This window comes from Crinia signifera, chromosome 4 (assembly GCF_055691185.1).
Source record: "Crinia signifera chromosome 4, ASM5569118v1, whole genome shotgun sequence".
Lineage (NCBI taxonomy): Eukaryota > Metazoa > Chordata > Amphibia > Anura > Myobatrachidae > Crinia > Crinia signifera.
The window spans coordinates 639,862-657,548 of NC_139220.1; the positions used below are offsets into that span (position 1 = coordinate 639,862).

Genomic DNA, 17,687 nt, shown 5'->3' on the forward strand with positions numbered 1-17,687 from the left:
ATTGCTGTTCACCTGTGCACAGTAGCACTGCCAGTGGTCTGGACAGTCTGCGTTCAGACCTGAGATGCATATTGCTGTTCACCTGTGCACAGTAGCACTGCGAGTGGTCTGTACAGTCTGCGTTCAGACCTGAGATGCATATTGCTGTTCACCTGTGCACAGTAGCACTGCGAGTGGTCTGGACAGTCTGCGTTCAGACCGGAGATGCATATTGCTGTTCACCTGTGCACAGCAGCACTGCCAATGGTTCCGGACAGTCTGTGATCAACCCCAAGATGAGGATTACTGCTCACCTGTGCACAGTAGCACTACCAGTGGTTCCGGACAGTCTGTGTTCAGACCTGAGATGCACATTACTGCTCACCTATGCACAGTAGCACTGCCAGTGTTTCCAGACAGTCTGTGATCAGCCCCAAGATGAGGATTACTGCTCACCTGTGCACAGTAGCACTGCCAGTGGTCTGGACAGTCTGCGTTCAGACCCGAGATGCATATTGCTGTTCACCTGTGCACAGCAGCACTGCCAATGGTTCCGGGTAGTCTGCGATCAGCCGTGAAATGCTGATTTTCTGCCCATCACTCTGCCCTGCCGGAGGCTTTGTACACGTGAAAACTGATGAGTAATAGGGGATTCCTAATGACTTCCGCATATGCAAAAGCAAATAATCACAAACACCGGCATTGCGCTATAGAGTTCATCTTTGAATCAGAGGGTACGGGTCTCCCCAAGAACAGGGCCAAAAAAGTTAGACTACACCCCACCCCAATCCCATGCTCCTTCAGCTGCTGTAACCCATCGCCCAAAATCACCCCAACTTCCTCCCACTAAGACAACATAGTGATAAACCATACAAGAAGGAGGTCTCAGTAGGGTCACTCACCTGCCATCATGGCGACGAGGCTGGCGCGATAAACGGTAGTGAGGGAGCCAAGCTCTCCAACGCCCAGGATAGTTTTCATGTGTGCATCTCCGCAAGCCTCACGGAACAGGCGAATCTCTTCGTATAGTTCTAGAAAGATCAGTGATTCCTGAGTTACACTTTATCCGCGCCCATCTCACTGCAGCTAACCGAAGTCAGATACCACCATACCCAGCAGCAGATACCTGTTCCCAGGTGCCCAGACACCTCACCAGCCCAATACCACCATACGCAGAAGCTGCTACCTGTTCCCAGGTGCCCAGACACCTCAACAGCCTGATACCCCCTTACCCAGCAGCAGATACCTGTTCCCGGGTGCCCAGACACCTCACCAGCCCAATACCACCATAATGACCAGCTGCTACCTGTTCCCGGGTGCCCAGACACCTCACCAGCCCTATACCACCATACCCAGCAGCAGATACCTGTTCCCAGGTGCCCAGACACCTCACCAGGCCGATACCACCATACCCAGCAGCAGATACCTGTTCCCAGGTGCCTAGACACCTCACCAGCCCAATACCACCATACCAAGCAGCTGCTACCTGTTCCCGGGTGCCCAGACACCTCACCAGGCCGATACCACCATACCCAGCAGCAGATACCTGTTCCCAGGTGCCTAGACACCTCACCAGCCCAATACCACCATACCAAGCAGCTGCTACCTGTTCCCGGGTGCCCAGACACCTCACCAGCCTGATACCACCTTACCCAGCAGCAGATACCTGTTCCTGGGTGCCCAGACACCTCACCAGCCCAATACCACCATAATGACCAGCTGCTACCTGTTCCCGGGTGCCCAGACACCTCACCAGCCAGATACCCCCATACCCACAGCTGCTACCTGCTCCCAGGTGCCCAGACACCTCACCAGGCCGATACCACCATACCCAGCAGCTGCTACCTGTTTCCAGGTGCCCAGACATCTCACCAGCCAGATACCACCATACCCACAGCTGCTACCTGTTCCCAGGTGCCCAGACACCTCACCAGGCCGATACCACCATACCCAGCAGCTGCTACCTGTTCCTAACTGCCCAGACACCTCACCAGCCTGATACCATACCCAGCAGCTGCTACCTGTTCCCAGGTGCCCAGACATCTCACCAGCCAGATACCTCCATACCCACAGCTGCTACCTGCTCCCAGATGCCCAGACACCTCAACACCAGGGCATATTAAAAAGACCACAAAACCCCTAAAATGAGATTTTCAGATATGAACCATTACAGCAAAGACCACTTGAGTGCTACCCTGACTTCCCCCTGCAGCGGTTATAAAGCAGTAGCTCCACCCATGTACAGACCCCGCCTACCTTTCCAGTGGCCAGTCAGTGCCAAAGTCCTATTAATAACAATGTCAATCTCAGAAGCTCCGTCATCTACAGCGGTCCGGACCTCTTCCAGGCGCGTCTTCAGCGGGGTCTGACCTGCGGGGAATCCTGTGGCCACTGGTAACAAACAAGAGGCTAATGTTACACTTCATCACAGTGATATCCTGTATTCCTGTCCTGTAAGTGTCTGCTGAGTATCCTCTGGTCTTTATCACTATAGGTGTGTGACCTCCCAGGTCTCTGTACCACCTCCCCTGTATAACAAGTCTCTGACGTATACAAACACACTGTGCTATCCTGTATTCCTGTCCTGTAAGTGTCTGCCTGAGTATCCTCTGGTCTTTATCACTATAGGTGTGTGACCTCCCAGGTCTCTGTACCCCCTCCCCTGTATAACAAGTCTCTGACGTATACAAACACACTGTGCTATCCTGTATTCCTGTCCTGTAAGTGTCTGCCTGAGTATCCTCTGGTCTTTATCAGTATAGGTGTGTGACCTCCCAGGTCTCTGTACCCCCTCCCCTGTATAACAAGTCTCTGACGTATACAAACACACTGTGCTATCCTGTATTCCTGTCCTGTAAGTGTCTGCTGAGAATCCTCTGGTCTTTATCACTATAGGTGTGTAACCTCCCAGGTCTCTGTACAACCTCCCCTGTATAACAAGTCTCTGACGTATACAAACACACTGTGCTATCCTGTATTCCTGTCCTGTAAGTGTCTGCTGAGTATCCTCTGGACTTTATCACTATAGGTGTGTGATCTCCCAGGTCTCTGTACCCCCTCCCCTGTATAACAAGTCTCTGACGTATACAAACACACTGTGCTATCCTGTATTCCTGTCCTGTAAGTGTCTGCTGAGTATCCTCTGGTCTTTATCACTATAGGTGTGTGATCTCCCAGGCCTCTGTACCACCTCCCCTGTATAACAAGTCTCTGACGTATACAAACACTGTGCTATCCTGTATTCCTGTCCTGTAAGTGTCTGCTGAGAATCCTCTGGTCTTTATCACTATAGGTGTGTGACCTCCCAGGTCTCTGTACCCCCTCCCCTGTATAACAAGTCTCTGACGTATACAAACACACTGTGCTATCCTGTATTCCTGTCCTGTAAGTGTCTGCTGAGAATCCTCTGGTCTTTATCACTATAGGTGTGTAACCTCCCAGGTCTCTGTACCCCCTCCCCTGTATAACAAGTCCCTGACGTATACAAACACACTGTGCTATCATGTATTCCTGTCCTGTAAGTGTCTGCTGAGTATCCTCTGGTCTTTATCACTATAGGTGTGTGATCTCCCAGGTCTCTGTACCCCCTCCCCTGTATAACAAGTCTCTGACGTATACAAACACACTGTGCTATCCTGTATTCCTGTCCTGTAAGTGTCTGCTGAGAATCCTCTGGTCTTTATCACTATAGGTGTGTGACCTCCCAGGTCTCTGTACCACCTCCCCTGTATAACAAGTCTCTGACGTATACAAACACACTGTGCTATCCTGTATTCCTGTCCTGTAAGTGTCTGCTGAGTATCCTCTGGTCTTTATCACTATAGGTGTGTGATCTCCCAGGCCTCTGTACCACCTCCCCTGTATAACAAGTCTCTGACGTATACAAACACTGTGCTATCCTGTATTCCTGTCCTGTAAGTGTCTGCTGAGAATCCTCTGGTCTTTATCACTATAGGTGTGTGACCTCCCAGGTCTCTGTACCCCCTCCCCTGTATAACAAGTCTCTGACGTATACAAACACACTGTGCTATCCTGTATTCCTGTCCTGTAAGTGTCTGCTGAGAATCCTCTGGTCTTTATCACTATAGGTGTGTAACCTCCCAGGTCTCTGTACCCCCTCCCCTGTATAACAAGTCCCTGACGTATACAAACACACTGTGCTATCATGTATTCCTGTCCTGTAAGTGTCTGCTGAGTATCCTCTGGTCTTTATCACTATAGGTGTGTGATCTCCCAGGTCTCTGTACCACCTCCCCTGTATAACAAGTCTCTGACGTATACAAACACACTGTGCTATCCTGTATTCCTGTCCTGTAAGTGTCTGCTTAGTATCCTCTGTTCTTTATCACTATAGGTGTGTGATCTCCCAGGTCTCTGTACCACCTCCCTTGTATAACAAGTCTCTGACGTATACAAACACACTGTGCTATCCTGTATTCCTGTCCTGTAAGTGTCTGCTTAGTATCCTCTGTTCTTTATCAGTATAGGTGTGTGATCTCCCAGGTCTCTGTACCACCTCCCCTGTATAACAAGTCTCTGACGTATACAGACACACTGTGCTATCCTGTATTCCTGTCCTGTAAGTGTCTGCTGAGTATCCTCTGGTCTTTATCACTATAGGTGTGTGATCTCCCAGGTCTCTGTACCACCTCCCCTGTATAACAAGTCTCTGACGTATACAAACACACTGTGCTATCCTGTATTCCTGTCCTGTAAGTGTCTGCTGAGTATCCTCTGGTCTTTATCACTATAGGTGTGTAACCTCCCAGGTCTCTGTACCACCTCCCCTGTATAACAAGTCTCTGACGTATACAAACACACTGTGCTATCCTGTATTCCTGTCCTGTAAGTGTCTGCTGAGAATCCTCTGGTCTTTATCACTATAGGTGTGTGACCTCCCAGGTCTCTGTACCACCTCCCCTGTATAACAAGTCTCTGACGTATACAAACACACTGTGCTATCCTGTATTCCTGTCCTGTAAGTGTCTGCTGAGTATCCTCTGGTCTTTATCACTATAGGTGTGTGATCTCCCAGGCCTCTGTACCCCCTCCCCTGGATAACAAGGCTCTGACGTATACAAACACACTGTGCTATCCTGTATTCCTGTCCTGTAAGTGTCTGCTGAGTATCCTCTGGTCTTTATCACTATAGGTGTGTGATCTCCCAGGTCTCTGTACCACCTCCCCTGTATAACAAGTCTCTGACGTATACAAACACACTGTGCTATCCTGTATTCCTGTCATGTAAGTGTCTGCTGAGAATCCTCTGGTCTTTATCACTATAGGTGTGTGATCTCCCAGGCCTCTGTACCACCTCCCCTGTATAACAAGTATCTGACGTATACAAACACACTGTGCTATCCTGTATTCCTGTCCTGTAAGTGTCTGCTGAGAATCCTCTGGTCTTTATCAGTATAGGTGTGTGATCTCCCAGGTCTCTGTACCACCTCCCCTGTATAACAAGTCTCTGACGTATACAAACACTGTGCTATCCTGTATTCCTGTCCTGTAAGTGTCTGCTGAGTATTCTCTGGTCTTTATCACTATAGGTGTGTGACCTCCCAGGTCTCTGTAACACCTCCCCTGTATTACAAGTCTCTGACGTATACAAACACACTGTGCTATCCTGTATTCCTGTCCTGTAAGTGTCTGCTTAGTATCCTCTGGTCATTATCACTATAGGTGTGTGACCTCCCAGGTCTCTGTAACACCTCCCCTGTATTACAAGTCTCTGACGTATACAAACACACTGTGCTATCCTGTATTCCTGTCCTGTAAGTGTCTGCTGAGTATCCTCTGGTCTTTATCACTATAGGTGTGTGACCTCCCAGGTCTCTGTACCACCTCCCCTGTATAACAAGTCTCTGACGTATACAAACACACTGTGCTATCCTGTATTCCTGTCCTGTAAGTGTCTGCTGAGTATTCTCTGGTCTTTATCACTATAGGTGTGTGACCTCCCAGGTCTCTGTACCACCTCCCCTGTATAACAAGGCTCTGACGTATACAAACACACTGTGCTATCCTGTATTCCTGTCCTGTAAGTGTCTGCTGAGAATCCTCTGGTCTTTATCAGTATAGGTGTGTGATCTCCCAGGTCTCTGTACCCCCTCCCCTGTATAACAAGTCTCTGACGTATACAAACACACTGTGCTATCCTGTATTCCTGTCCAGTAAGTGTCTGCTGAGAATCCTCTGGTCTTTATCACTATAGGTGTGTGATCTCCCAGGTCTCTGTACCACCTCCCCTGTATAACAAGTATCTGACGTATACAAACACACTGTGCTATCCTGTATTCCTGTCCTGTAAGTGTCTGCTGAGAATCCTCTGGTCTTTATCACTATAGGTGTGTGATCTCCCAGGTCTCTGTACCACCTCCCCTGTATAACAAGTCTCTGACGTATACAAACACACTGTGCTATCCTGTATTCCTGTCCTGTAAGTGTCTGCTGAGTATCCTCTGGTCATTATCACTATAGGTGTGTGACCTCCCAGGTCTCTGTACCACCTCCCCTGTATAACAAGGCTCTGACGTATACAAACACACTGTGCTATCCTGTATTCCTGTCCTGTAAGTGTCTGCTGAGTATCCTCTGGTCTTTATCACTATAGGTGTGTGATCTCCCAGGTCTCTGTACCACCTCCCCTGTATAACAAGTCTCTGACGTATACAAACACACTGTGCTATCCTGTATTCCTGTCCTGTAAGTGTCTGCTGAGTATCCTCTGGTCTTTATCACTATAGGTGTGTGACCTCCCAGGTCTCTGTACCCCCTCCCCTGGATAACAAGTCTCTGACGTATACAAACACACTGTGCTATCCTGTATTCCTGTCCTGTAAGTGTCTGCCTGAGTATCCTCTGGTCTTTATCACTATAGGTGTGTGATCTCCCAGGTCTCTGTACCCCCTCCCCTGTATAACAAGTCTCTGACGTATACAAACACACTGTGCTATCCTGTATTCCTGTCCTGTAAGTGTCTGCTGAGTATCCTCTGGTCTTTATCACTATAGGTGTGTGACCTCCCAGGTCTCTGTACCCCCTCCCCTGTATAACAAGTCTCTGACGTATACAAACACACTGTGCTATCCTGTATTCCTGTCCTGTAAGTGTCTGCCTGAGTATCCTCTGGTCTTTATCAGTATAGGTGTGTGACCTCCCAGGTCTCTGTACCACCTCCCCTGTATAACAAGTCTCTGACGTATACAAACACACTGTGCTATCCTGTATTCCTGTCCTGTAAGTGTCTGCTGAGTATTCTCTGGTCTTTATCACTATAGGTGTGTGATCTCCCAGGCCTCTGTACCACCTCCCCTGTATAACAAGTCTCTGACGTATACAAACACACTGTGCTATCCTGTATTCCTGTCCTGTAAGTGACTGCTGAGTATCCTCTGGTCTTTATCAGTATAGGTGTGTGATCTCCCAGGTCTCTGTACCCCCTCCCCTGTATAACAAGTCTCTAACGTATACAAACACTGTGCTATCCTGTATTCCTGTCCTGTAAGTGTCTGCTGAGTATTCTCTGGTCTTTATCACTATAGGTGTGTGATCTCCCAGGCCTCTGTACCACCTCCCCTGTATAACAAGTCTCTGACGTATACAAACACACTGTGCTATCCTGTATTCCTGTCCTGTAAGTGTCTGCCTGAGAATCCTCTGGTCTTTATCACTATAGGTGTGTGACCTCCCAGGTCTCTGTACCACCTCCCCTGTATAACAAGTCTCTGACGTATACAAACACACTGTGCTATCCTGTATTCCTGTCCTGTATGTGTCTGCTGAGAATCCTCTGGTCTTTATCACTATAGGTGTGTGACCTCCCAGGCCTCTGTACCACCTCCCCTGTATAACAAGGCTCTGACGTATACAAACACACTGTGCTATCCTGTATTCCTGTCCTGTAAGTGTCTGCTGAGTATCCTCTGGTCTTTATCAGTATAGGTGTGTGACCTCCCAGGTCTCTGTACCACCTCCCCTGTATAACAAGTCTCTGACGTATACAAACACACTGTGCTATCCTGTATTCCTGTCCTGTAAGTGTCTGCTGAGAATCCTCTGGTCTTTATCACTATAGGTGTGTGATCTCCCAGGTCTCTGTACCCCCTCCCCTGTATAACAAGTCTCTGACATATACAAACACACTGTGCTATCCTGTATTCCTGTCCTGTAAGTGTCTGCTGAGTATCCTCTGGTCTTTATCACTATAGGTGTGTGACCTCCCAGGTCTCTGTACCACCTCCCCTGTATAACAAGGCTCTGACGTATACAAACACACTGTGCTATCCTGTATTCCTGTCCTGTAAGTGTCTGCCTGAGTATCCTCTGGTCTTTATCAGTATAGATGTGTGACCTCCCAGGTCTCTGTACCACCTCCCCTGTATAACAAGTCTATGACGTATACAAACACACTGTGCTATCCTGTATTCCTGTCCTGTAAGTGTCTGCTGAGTATCCTCTGGTCTTTATCAGTATAGGTGTGTGACCTCCCAGGTCTCTGTACCCCCTCCCCTGTATAACAAGTCTCTGACATATACAAACACACTGTGCTATCCTGTATTCCTGTCCTGTAAGTGTCTGCTGAGTATCCTCTGGTCTTTATCAGTATAGGTGTGTGATCTCCCAGGTCTCTGTACCACCTCCCCTGTATAACAAGTCTCTGACGTATACAAACACACTGTGCTATCCTGTAATCCTGTCCTGTAAGTGTCTGCTGAGTATTCTCTGGTCTTTATCACTATAGGTGTGTGATCTCCCAGGTCTCTGTACCACCTCCCCTGTATAACAAGTCTCTGACGTATACAAACACACTGTGCTATCCTGTATTCCTGTCCTGTAAGTGTCTGCTGAGAATCCTCTGGTCTTTATCACTATAGGTGTGTGACCTCCCAGGTCTCTGTACAACCTCCCCTGTATAACAAGTCTCTGACGTATACAAACACACTGTGCTATCCTGTATTCCTGTCCTGTAAGTGTCTGCTGAGTATCCTCTTGTCTTTATCAGTATAGGTGTGTAACCTCCCAGGTCTCTGTACCACCTCCCCTGTATAACAAGTCTCTGACGTATACAAACACACTGTGCTATCCTGTATTCCTGTCCTGTAAGTGTCTGCTGAGAATCCTCTGGTCTTTATCACTATAGGTGTGTAACCTCCCAGGTCTCTGTACCACCTCCCCTGTATAACAAGGCTCTGACGTATACAAACACACTGTGCTATCCTGTATTCCTGTCCTGTAAGTGTCTGCCTGAGAATCCTCTGGTCTTTATCACTATAGGTGTGTAACCTCCCAGGTCTCTGTACCACCTCCCCTGTATAACAAGGCTCTGACGTATACAAACACACTGTGCTATCCCGTATTCCTGTCCTGTAAGTGTCTGCTGAGAATCCTCTGGTCTTTATCACTATAGGTGTGTAACCTCCCAGGTCTCTGTACCCCCTCCCCTGTATAACAAGTCTCTGACGTATACAAACACACTGTGCTATCCTGTATTCCTGTCCTGTAAGTGTCTGCTGAGTATCCTCTGGTCTTTATCACTATAGGTATGTGACCTCCCAGGTCTCTGTACCCCCTCCCCTGTATAACAAGTCTCTGACGTATACAAACACACTGTGCTATCCTGTATTCCTGTCCTGTAAGTGTCTGCTGAGTATCCTCTGGTCTTTATCACTATAGATGTGTGATCTCCCAGGTCTCTGTACCCCCTCCCCTGTATAACAAGACTCTGACGTATACAAACACACTGTGCTATCCTGTATTCCTGTCCTGTAAGTGTCTGCCTGAGAATCCTCTGGTCTTTATCACTATAGGTGTGTGACCTCCCAGGTCTCTGTACCACCTCCCCTGTATAACAAGTCTCTGACGTATACAAACACACTGTGCTATCCTGTATTCCTGTCCTGTAACTGTCTGCTGAGTATCCTCTGGTCTTTATCACTATAGGTGTGTAACCTCCCAGGTCTCTGTACCACCTCCCCTGGATAACAAGTCTCTGACGTATACAAACACACTGTGCTATCCTGTATTCCTGTCCTGTAAGTGTCTGCTGAGTATCCTCTGGTCTTTATCACTATAGGTGTGTGATCTCCCAGGTCTCTGTACCACCTCCCCTGTATAACAAGTCTCTGACGTATACAAACACACTGTGCTATCCTGTATTCCTGTCCTGTAAGTGTCTGCCTGAGAATCCTCTGGTCTTTATCACTATAGGTGTGTGATCTCCCAGGTCTCTGTACCCCCTCCCCTGTATAACAAGTCTCTGACGTATACAAACACACTGTGCTATCCTGTATTCCTGTCCTGTAAGTGTCTGCCTGAGTATCCTCTGGTCTTTATCACTATAGGTGTGTGACCTCCCAGGTCTCTGTACCCCCTCCCCTGTATAACAAGTATCTGACGTATACAAACACACTGTGCTATCCTGTATTCCTGTCCTGTAAGTGTCTGCTGAGAATCCTCTGGTCTTTATCACTATAGGTGTGTGACCTCCCAGGTCTCTGTACCACCTCCCCTGTATAACAAGTCTCTGACGTATTCAAACACACTGTGCTATCCTGTATTCCTGTCCTGTAAGTGTCTGCCTGAGAATCCTCTGGTCTTTATCACTATAGGTGTGTGATCTCCCAGGTCTCTGTACCCCCTCCCCTGTATAACAAGTCTCTGACGTATACAAACACACTGTGCTATCCTGTATTCCTGTCCTGTAAGTGTCTGCCTGAGAATCCTCTGGTCTTTAGCACTATAGGTGTGTGATCTCCCAGGTCTCTGTACCACCTCCCCTGTATAACAAGTCTCTGACGTATACAAACACACTGTGCTATCCTGTATTCCTGTCCTGTAAGTGTCTGCCTGAGAATCCTCTGGTCTTTATCAGTATAGGTGTGTGATCTCCCAGGTCTCTGTACCACCTCCCCTGTATAACAAGTCTCTGACGTATACAAACACACTGTGCTATCCTGTATTCCTGTCCTGTAAGTGTCTGCTGAGTATCCTCTGGTCTTTATCACTATAGGTGTGTGACCTCCCAGGTCTCTGTACCCCCTCCCCTGTATAACAAGTCTCTGACGTATACAAGCACACTGTGCTATCCTGTATTCCTGTCCTGTAAGTGTCTGCTGAGTATCCTCTGGTCTTTATCACTATAGGTGTGTGACCTCCCAGGTCTCTGTACCCCCTCCCCTGTATAACAAGTCTCTGACGTATACAAGCACACTGTGCTATCCTGTATTCCTGTCCTGTAAGTGTCTGCTGAGTATCCTCTGGTCTTTATCACTATAGGTGTGTGACCTCCCAGGTCTCTGTACCCCCTCCCCTGGATAACAAGTCTCTGACGTATACAAACACACTGTGCTATCCTGTATTCCTGTCCTGTAAGTGTCTGCTGAGTATCCTCTGGTCATTATCACTATAGGTGTGTGACCTCCCAGGTCTCTGTACCACCTCCCCTGTATAACAAGGCTCTGACGTATACAAACACACTGTGCTATCCTGTATTCCTGTCCTGTAAGTGTCTGCTGAGTATCCTCTGGTCTTTATCACTATAGGTGTGTGATCTCCCAGGTCTCTGTACCACCTCCCCTGTATAACAAGTCTCTGACGTATACAAACACACTGTGCTATCCTGTATTCCTGTCCAGTAAGTGTCTGCTGAGAATCCTCTGGTCTTTATCACTATAGGTGTGTGATCTCCCAGGTCTCTGTACCACCTCCCCTGTATAACAAGTCTCTGACGTATACAAACACACTGTGCTATCCTGTATTCCTGTCCTGTAAGTGTCTGCTGAGTATCCTCTGGTCTTTATCACTATAGGTGTGTGATCTCCCAGGTCTCTGTACCACCTCCCCTGTATAACAAGTCTCTGACGTATACAAACACACTGTGCTATCCTGTATTCCTGTCCTGTAAGTGTCTGCTGAGTATCCTCTGGTCTTTATCACTATAGGTGTGTAACCTCCCAGGTCTCTGTACCCCCTCCCCTGTATAACAAGTCTCTGACGTATACAAACACACTGTGCTATCCTGTATTCCTGTCCTGTAAGTGTCTGCTGAGAATCCTCTGGTCTTTATCACTATAGGTGTGTAACCTCCCAGGTCTCTGTACCCCCTCCCCTGTATAACAAGTCTCTGACGTATACAAACACACTGTGCTATCCTGTATTCCTGTCCTGTAAGTGTCTGCTGAGTATCCTCTGGTCATTATCACTATAGGTGTGTGACCTCCCAGGTCTCTGTAACACCTCCCCTGTATTACAAGTCTCTGACGTATACAAACACACTGTGCTATCCTGTATTCCTGTCCTGTAAGTGTCTGCTGAGAATCCTCTGGTCTTTATCACTATAGGTGTGTAACCTCCCAGGTCTCTGTACCCCCTCCCCTGTATAACAAGTCTCTGACGTATACAAACACACTGTGCTATCCTGTATTCCTGTCCTGTAAGTGTCTGCTGAGTATCCTCTGGTCATTATCACTATAGGTGTGTGATCTCCCAGGTCTCTGTACCACCTCCCCTGTATAACAAGTCTCTGACGTATACAAACACACTGTGCTATCCTGTATTCCTGTCCTGTAAGTGTCTGCCTGAGAATCCTCTGGTCTTTATCACTATAGGTGTGTGATCTCCCAGGTCTCTGTACCCCCTCCCCTGTATAACAAGTCTCTGACGTATACAAACACACTGTGCTATCCTGTATTCCTGTCCTGTAAGTGTCTGCTGAGTATCCTCTGGTCTTTATCACTATAGGTGTGTGACCTCCCAGGTCTCTGTACCACCTCCCCTGTATAACAAGGCTCTGACGTATACAAACACACAGTGCTATCCTGTATTCCTGTCCTGTAAGTGTCTGCCTGAGAATCCTCTGGTCTTTATCACTATAGGTGTGTGATCTCCCAGGTCTCTGTACCACCTCCCCTGTATAACAAGTCTCTGACGTATACAAACACACTGTGCTATCCTGTATTCCTGTCCTGTAAGTGTCTGCCTGAGAATCCTCTGGTCTTTATCACTATAGGTGTGTAACCTCCCAGGTCTCTGTAACACCTCCCCTGTATTACAAGTCTCTGACGTATACAAACACACTGTGCTATCCTGTATTCCTGTCCTGTAAGTGTCTGCTGAGTATCCTCTGGTCATTATCACTATAGGTGTGTGATCTCCCAGGCCTCTGTACCACCTCCCCTGTATAACAAGTCTCTGACGTATACAAACACACTGTGCTATCCTGTATTCCTGTCCTGTAAGTGTCTGCCTGAGAATCCTCTGGTCTTTATCACTATAGGTGTGTAACCTCCCAGGTCTCTGTAACACCTCCCCTGTATTACAAGTCTCTGACGTATACAAACACACTGTGCTATCCTGTATTCCTGTCCTGTAAGTGTCTGCTGAGTATCCTCTGGTCTTTATCAGTATAGGTGTGTAACCTCCCAGGTCTCTGTACCCCCTCCCCTGTATAACAAGTCTCTGACGTATACAAACACACTGTGCTATCCTGTATTCCTGTCCTGTAAGTGTCTGCCAGGGGTTCTGCTGTCCTTTCTCTGTCACACTGTGCTATCCTGTATTCCTGTCCTGTAAGTGTCTGCCAGGGGTTCTGCTGTCCCCCAAATTTCCCTCTGTGCCCACCTGTAACCCACATGCTTAACCTGTGATTTACCTTGTACTCCACTCATCTAACACAATGATAATATCCTGGCTGCAGCTAACCCACAGTGACTATACTGTATCTACCATAGCAGGGTTGTCAGGCTAGCCAGATTTACTCATTTCCTGTTTAGCAGTGCAGGGGTCAGTATACTCTCTGTTCTATTCAGTACATGCTGCAATAATAGAAAGCACAGAACAGACTGCTTGTGCTATGTGCCTCCCAAATGCCCCCTCCAACTACATCCTCCCAGGTGTCCCGCCACCTATGCCCTACCATGTGCGTGTCCCACCATCCTCCCAGGTGCCCTGCCCCACCACACTACGCCCTCCCATGTGCCCCAAATGCCAAGCCCTATGACCTCCCACGTTCCCCCTACCACAGCCTCCCAGATGCCCCAGCCCTACCCTTCCAGATGCCCTGCCTTCTCCACCCTCTCAGACGCACACCGTCCCACTACACACTCCCAGATGCTCTACCCCAATGCCCTCCGACTACACTACACACTCCCAGATGCTCTGCCCTACTGCCCTCCCACTACACCACGTGCACACAGATGCCCTGCCCCACTGCCCTCCCAGATGCTCCGCCCTACCACTACACTACACACTCCCAGATGCTCTGCCCCACTGCCCTCCCACTACACTACGCACTCCTAGATGCCCTGCTCCACTGCCCTCCCACTACACCACGTGCACCCAGATGCCCTGCCCCACTGCCCTCCCAGATGCTCCGCCCTACCACTACACTACACACTCCCAGATGCTCTGCCCCACTGCCCTCCCACTACACTACGCACTCCCAGATGCTCTGCCCCACTGCCCTCCCACTACACTACACACTCCTACATGCCCTGCCCCACTGCCCTCCCACTACACCACGTGCACCCAGATGCCCTGCCCCACTGCCCTCCCAGATGCTCTGCCCCACTGCCCTCCCACTACACTACGCACTCCCAGATGCTCTGCCCCACTGCCATCCCACTACACTACGCACTCCTAGATGCCCTGCTCCACTGCCCTCCCACTACACCACGTGCACCCAGATGCCCTGCCCTACTGCCCTCCCACTACACTACACACTCCTACATGCCCTGCCCCACTGCCCTCCCACTACACTACGCACTCCCAGATGCCCTGCCCCACTGCCCTCCCACTACACTACGCACTCCCAGATGCCCTGCCCCACTGCCCTCCCACTACACTACGCACTCCCAGATGCCCTGCCCCACTCCCCTCCCACTACACTACGCACTCCCAGATGCCCTGCCCCACTGCCCTCCCACTACACTACGCACTCCCAGATGCCCTGCCCCACTGCCCTCCCACTACACTACTCACTCCCAGATGCTCTGCCCCACTACCCTCCCACTACACTACACACTCCTACATGCCCTGCCCCACTGCCCTCCCACTACACTACGCACTCCCAGATGCCCTGCCCCACTGCCCTCCCACTACACTATGCACTCCCAGATGCCCTGCCCCACTGCCCTCCCACTACACTACTCACTCCCAGATGCCCTGCCCCACTGCCCTCCCACTACACTATGCACTCCCAGATGCCCTGCCCCACTGCTCTCCCACTACACTACGCACTCCCAGATGCCCTCCCACTACACTACGCACTCCCAGATGCCCTGCCCCACTGCCCTCCCACTACACTACGCACTCCCAGATGCCCTGCCCCACTGCCCTCCCAGATGCCCTGCCCCACTGCCCTCCCAGATGCCCTGCCCCACTGCCCTCCCACTACACTACGCACTCCTAGATGCCCTGCTCCACTGCCCTCCCACTACACTACGCACACCCAGTTGCCCCCCACACTACCGATGCCCCGCCATATTCCCACAAACAAAGGCTCTTATTCAGATCTGATCGCAGTACAAATTTGTTCTCAAAATGGACAAAACCATGTGCACTGCAGGTGGGGCAGACGTTACATGTAAAGAGAGAGTTAGATTTGGGTGGGGCGTGTTCAAACTGAAATCTAAATTGCAGTGTAAAATAATGCAGCCAGTATTTACCCTGCACAGAAACAAAATAACTCACACAAATCTAACTCTCTCTACACATGTTACATCTGCCCCACCTGCAGTGCATATGGTTTTGTCCATTTTGAAAACAAATTTGTACTGCTCCATCACAATCTCCAAATTCCCTGCCTCGCCCCACTCCTAGATGCCCCGCAGCACTACATTACACATTGGCATATGCCACTCTCCAGATGACCCATCTGTTTGCACCTACCTGATGCAATGGGTATCCTACAACCAGCATCCTTCAGGGCTTTCACAGCGTCCTGCACCCGGGCTGAATACACGCACACAGCACCCGTACTGATACCTGTAGGAACATGTTACACCGAATAAAGTCAGTCTCCTTTCTCCAAAGGAAAGAGGTCTACCAGTCCACCACTGCCACGTATCAAACACCACCCTCCCCAGCACTGACACCCACCAACTACAGCCCAAGTGCTGCCACGTACCAGCCACGCCCCAGCGCTCCCACGGACCAACTACCGCCATAGTGCTGCAACGTTCCAACCATGCCCCAGCGCTGCCCCTGTTTCAACCACTGACCACCCCAGCGCTGCCACGTACCAACCACTGCCACGTACCAACCACTGCCCGCCCCAGCGCTGCAACTTACCAGCCACCGCCCACCCCAGCGCTGCAACGTACCAACCAATGCCCCAGCACTGCCATGTACCAACCACCACCCCAGCGCTGCCATGTACCATCCACCATCCCAGCATTTCAACGTGGCAACCACCGCCCATCCCGACACTGCCAGTACCAACCACCGTACTAGCACTGACATGTGCCCTGCTCACTGCCTAGCTACAGGTTGTGCTGCCTGAGGGTGGCTCCCTGTGTAATTAGGCCCCGATGATAGTGGGACTCATCTCTACCAGAACCTAGAATATACATGAAAGACATTCTACTGGACTGACGAAGGCATCACAACATCGGACACAGCTCGCTGGTTCTGACGTAGGATAGCCACGTCCATAGCGTAGCCAAGTGGCTGCAATCCTTAACACAAAGCCGAGAGGAGCGTAGGGCGGGTGCCCAGTGTTCCACCATGGCTTCAGAAAAATAGATTTTAGAGGTAATACAAAAATTCTGTTTTATCCTGACAGCCAATGGTGCAAAACTGGGAACATTGGGATGTCCCAACGCAGTCCCATTATGGGCAGGAAAGCTCCCGAACTGCACAGAGGATACAACGACCATAAGCAGCATCGGCCGAGGCGAAGTTGTCAATGGCGTGATTTAATGAAAGTATCTGCAGAGGACCACGTAGCTGCGCAACACAGCTGCTCTGCAGAAGCCCATGAAGGTCCAATGGGTCTGGCAGAGTGAGCCTTGAAAGACAGGGGATCTGGCTTCCCAGATTAAGACCACTAGCCTGGCAGATAGCAGTCTTAAGCCAGCTGGCAAACGTTTCCTTTGAAGCCAACCAACTCTCTGATGTTCGTTGTAAAGGACAAATAGAGTCAGTTTTACGAAACGGTGTGGTGCGGTCCACATAGGTGCTCAAGGCCCGAACAACATAGAAGGTGGCAAAAGCATCACCTTCCCTAGAAGCAACCTCCAGCCAAAATTACGTCACCACCATCTCCTGGTTGACATGAAACACAGAGACAACTGTAGGAAGGTAGTCTAGGTAGTGCGCAGAACAGCACGGTCGGGATGTAAAAAACAAATAAAGAACTTTTGGGGACAATGCTCCCAAATCAGAGATGCGAAAAGTGTAAGCAATAGTGAATAGAAAAAGTTTTCCACGTCAGGCGACATAGAGCAATGTAATAAAAAGGCTCAAACGGACCCTTAGACAACACCTTGAGAACCAATGTCAAGTCCCAAGGATGAACAGGTGTACTAAAGGGGGGCTACAGGTGCAGAGCCTCTTGCAAAAAACAGTGTTAACTGCAGAAGACCGGTCATATTTTGAAAAAACCTGAACTGTTAAAGAGGCCAGACGAAGGTCAGCCTCAAAACCCAACTGTAGAAGGCCAAATGAAATGTGTGTGTCCCACACAATGGTATATCCGCAGGGTGGAA

General features: G+C 49.5%; 1 protein-coding gene across 1 annotated transcript in view; it reads right to left on the reverse strand.

The window, feature by feature from the left end:
* The window catches only part of DERA (deoxyribose-phosphate aldolase), a 125,045-nt gene that overhangs the window by 41,138 nt on the left and 66,220 nt on the right, over positions 1-17,687 (reverse strand). Inside the window, exons 4-6 of the mRNA XM_083180713.1 lie at positions 15,868-15,963; positions 2,236-2,370; positions 882-1,010 (exon numbers count right to left, since the gene is read on the reverse strand). Coding sequence (XP_083036839.1) covers positions 882-1,010; positions 2,236-2,370; positions 15,868-15,963 — 360 coding nt within the window. The remainder of the gene's footprint in view (positions 1-881; positions 1,011-2,235; positions 2,371-15,867; positions 15,964-17,687) is intronic.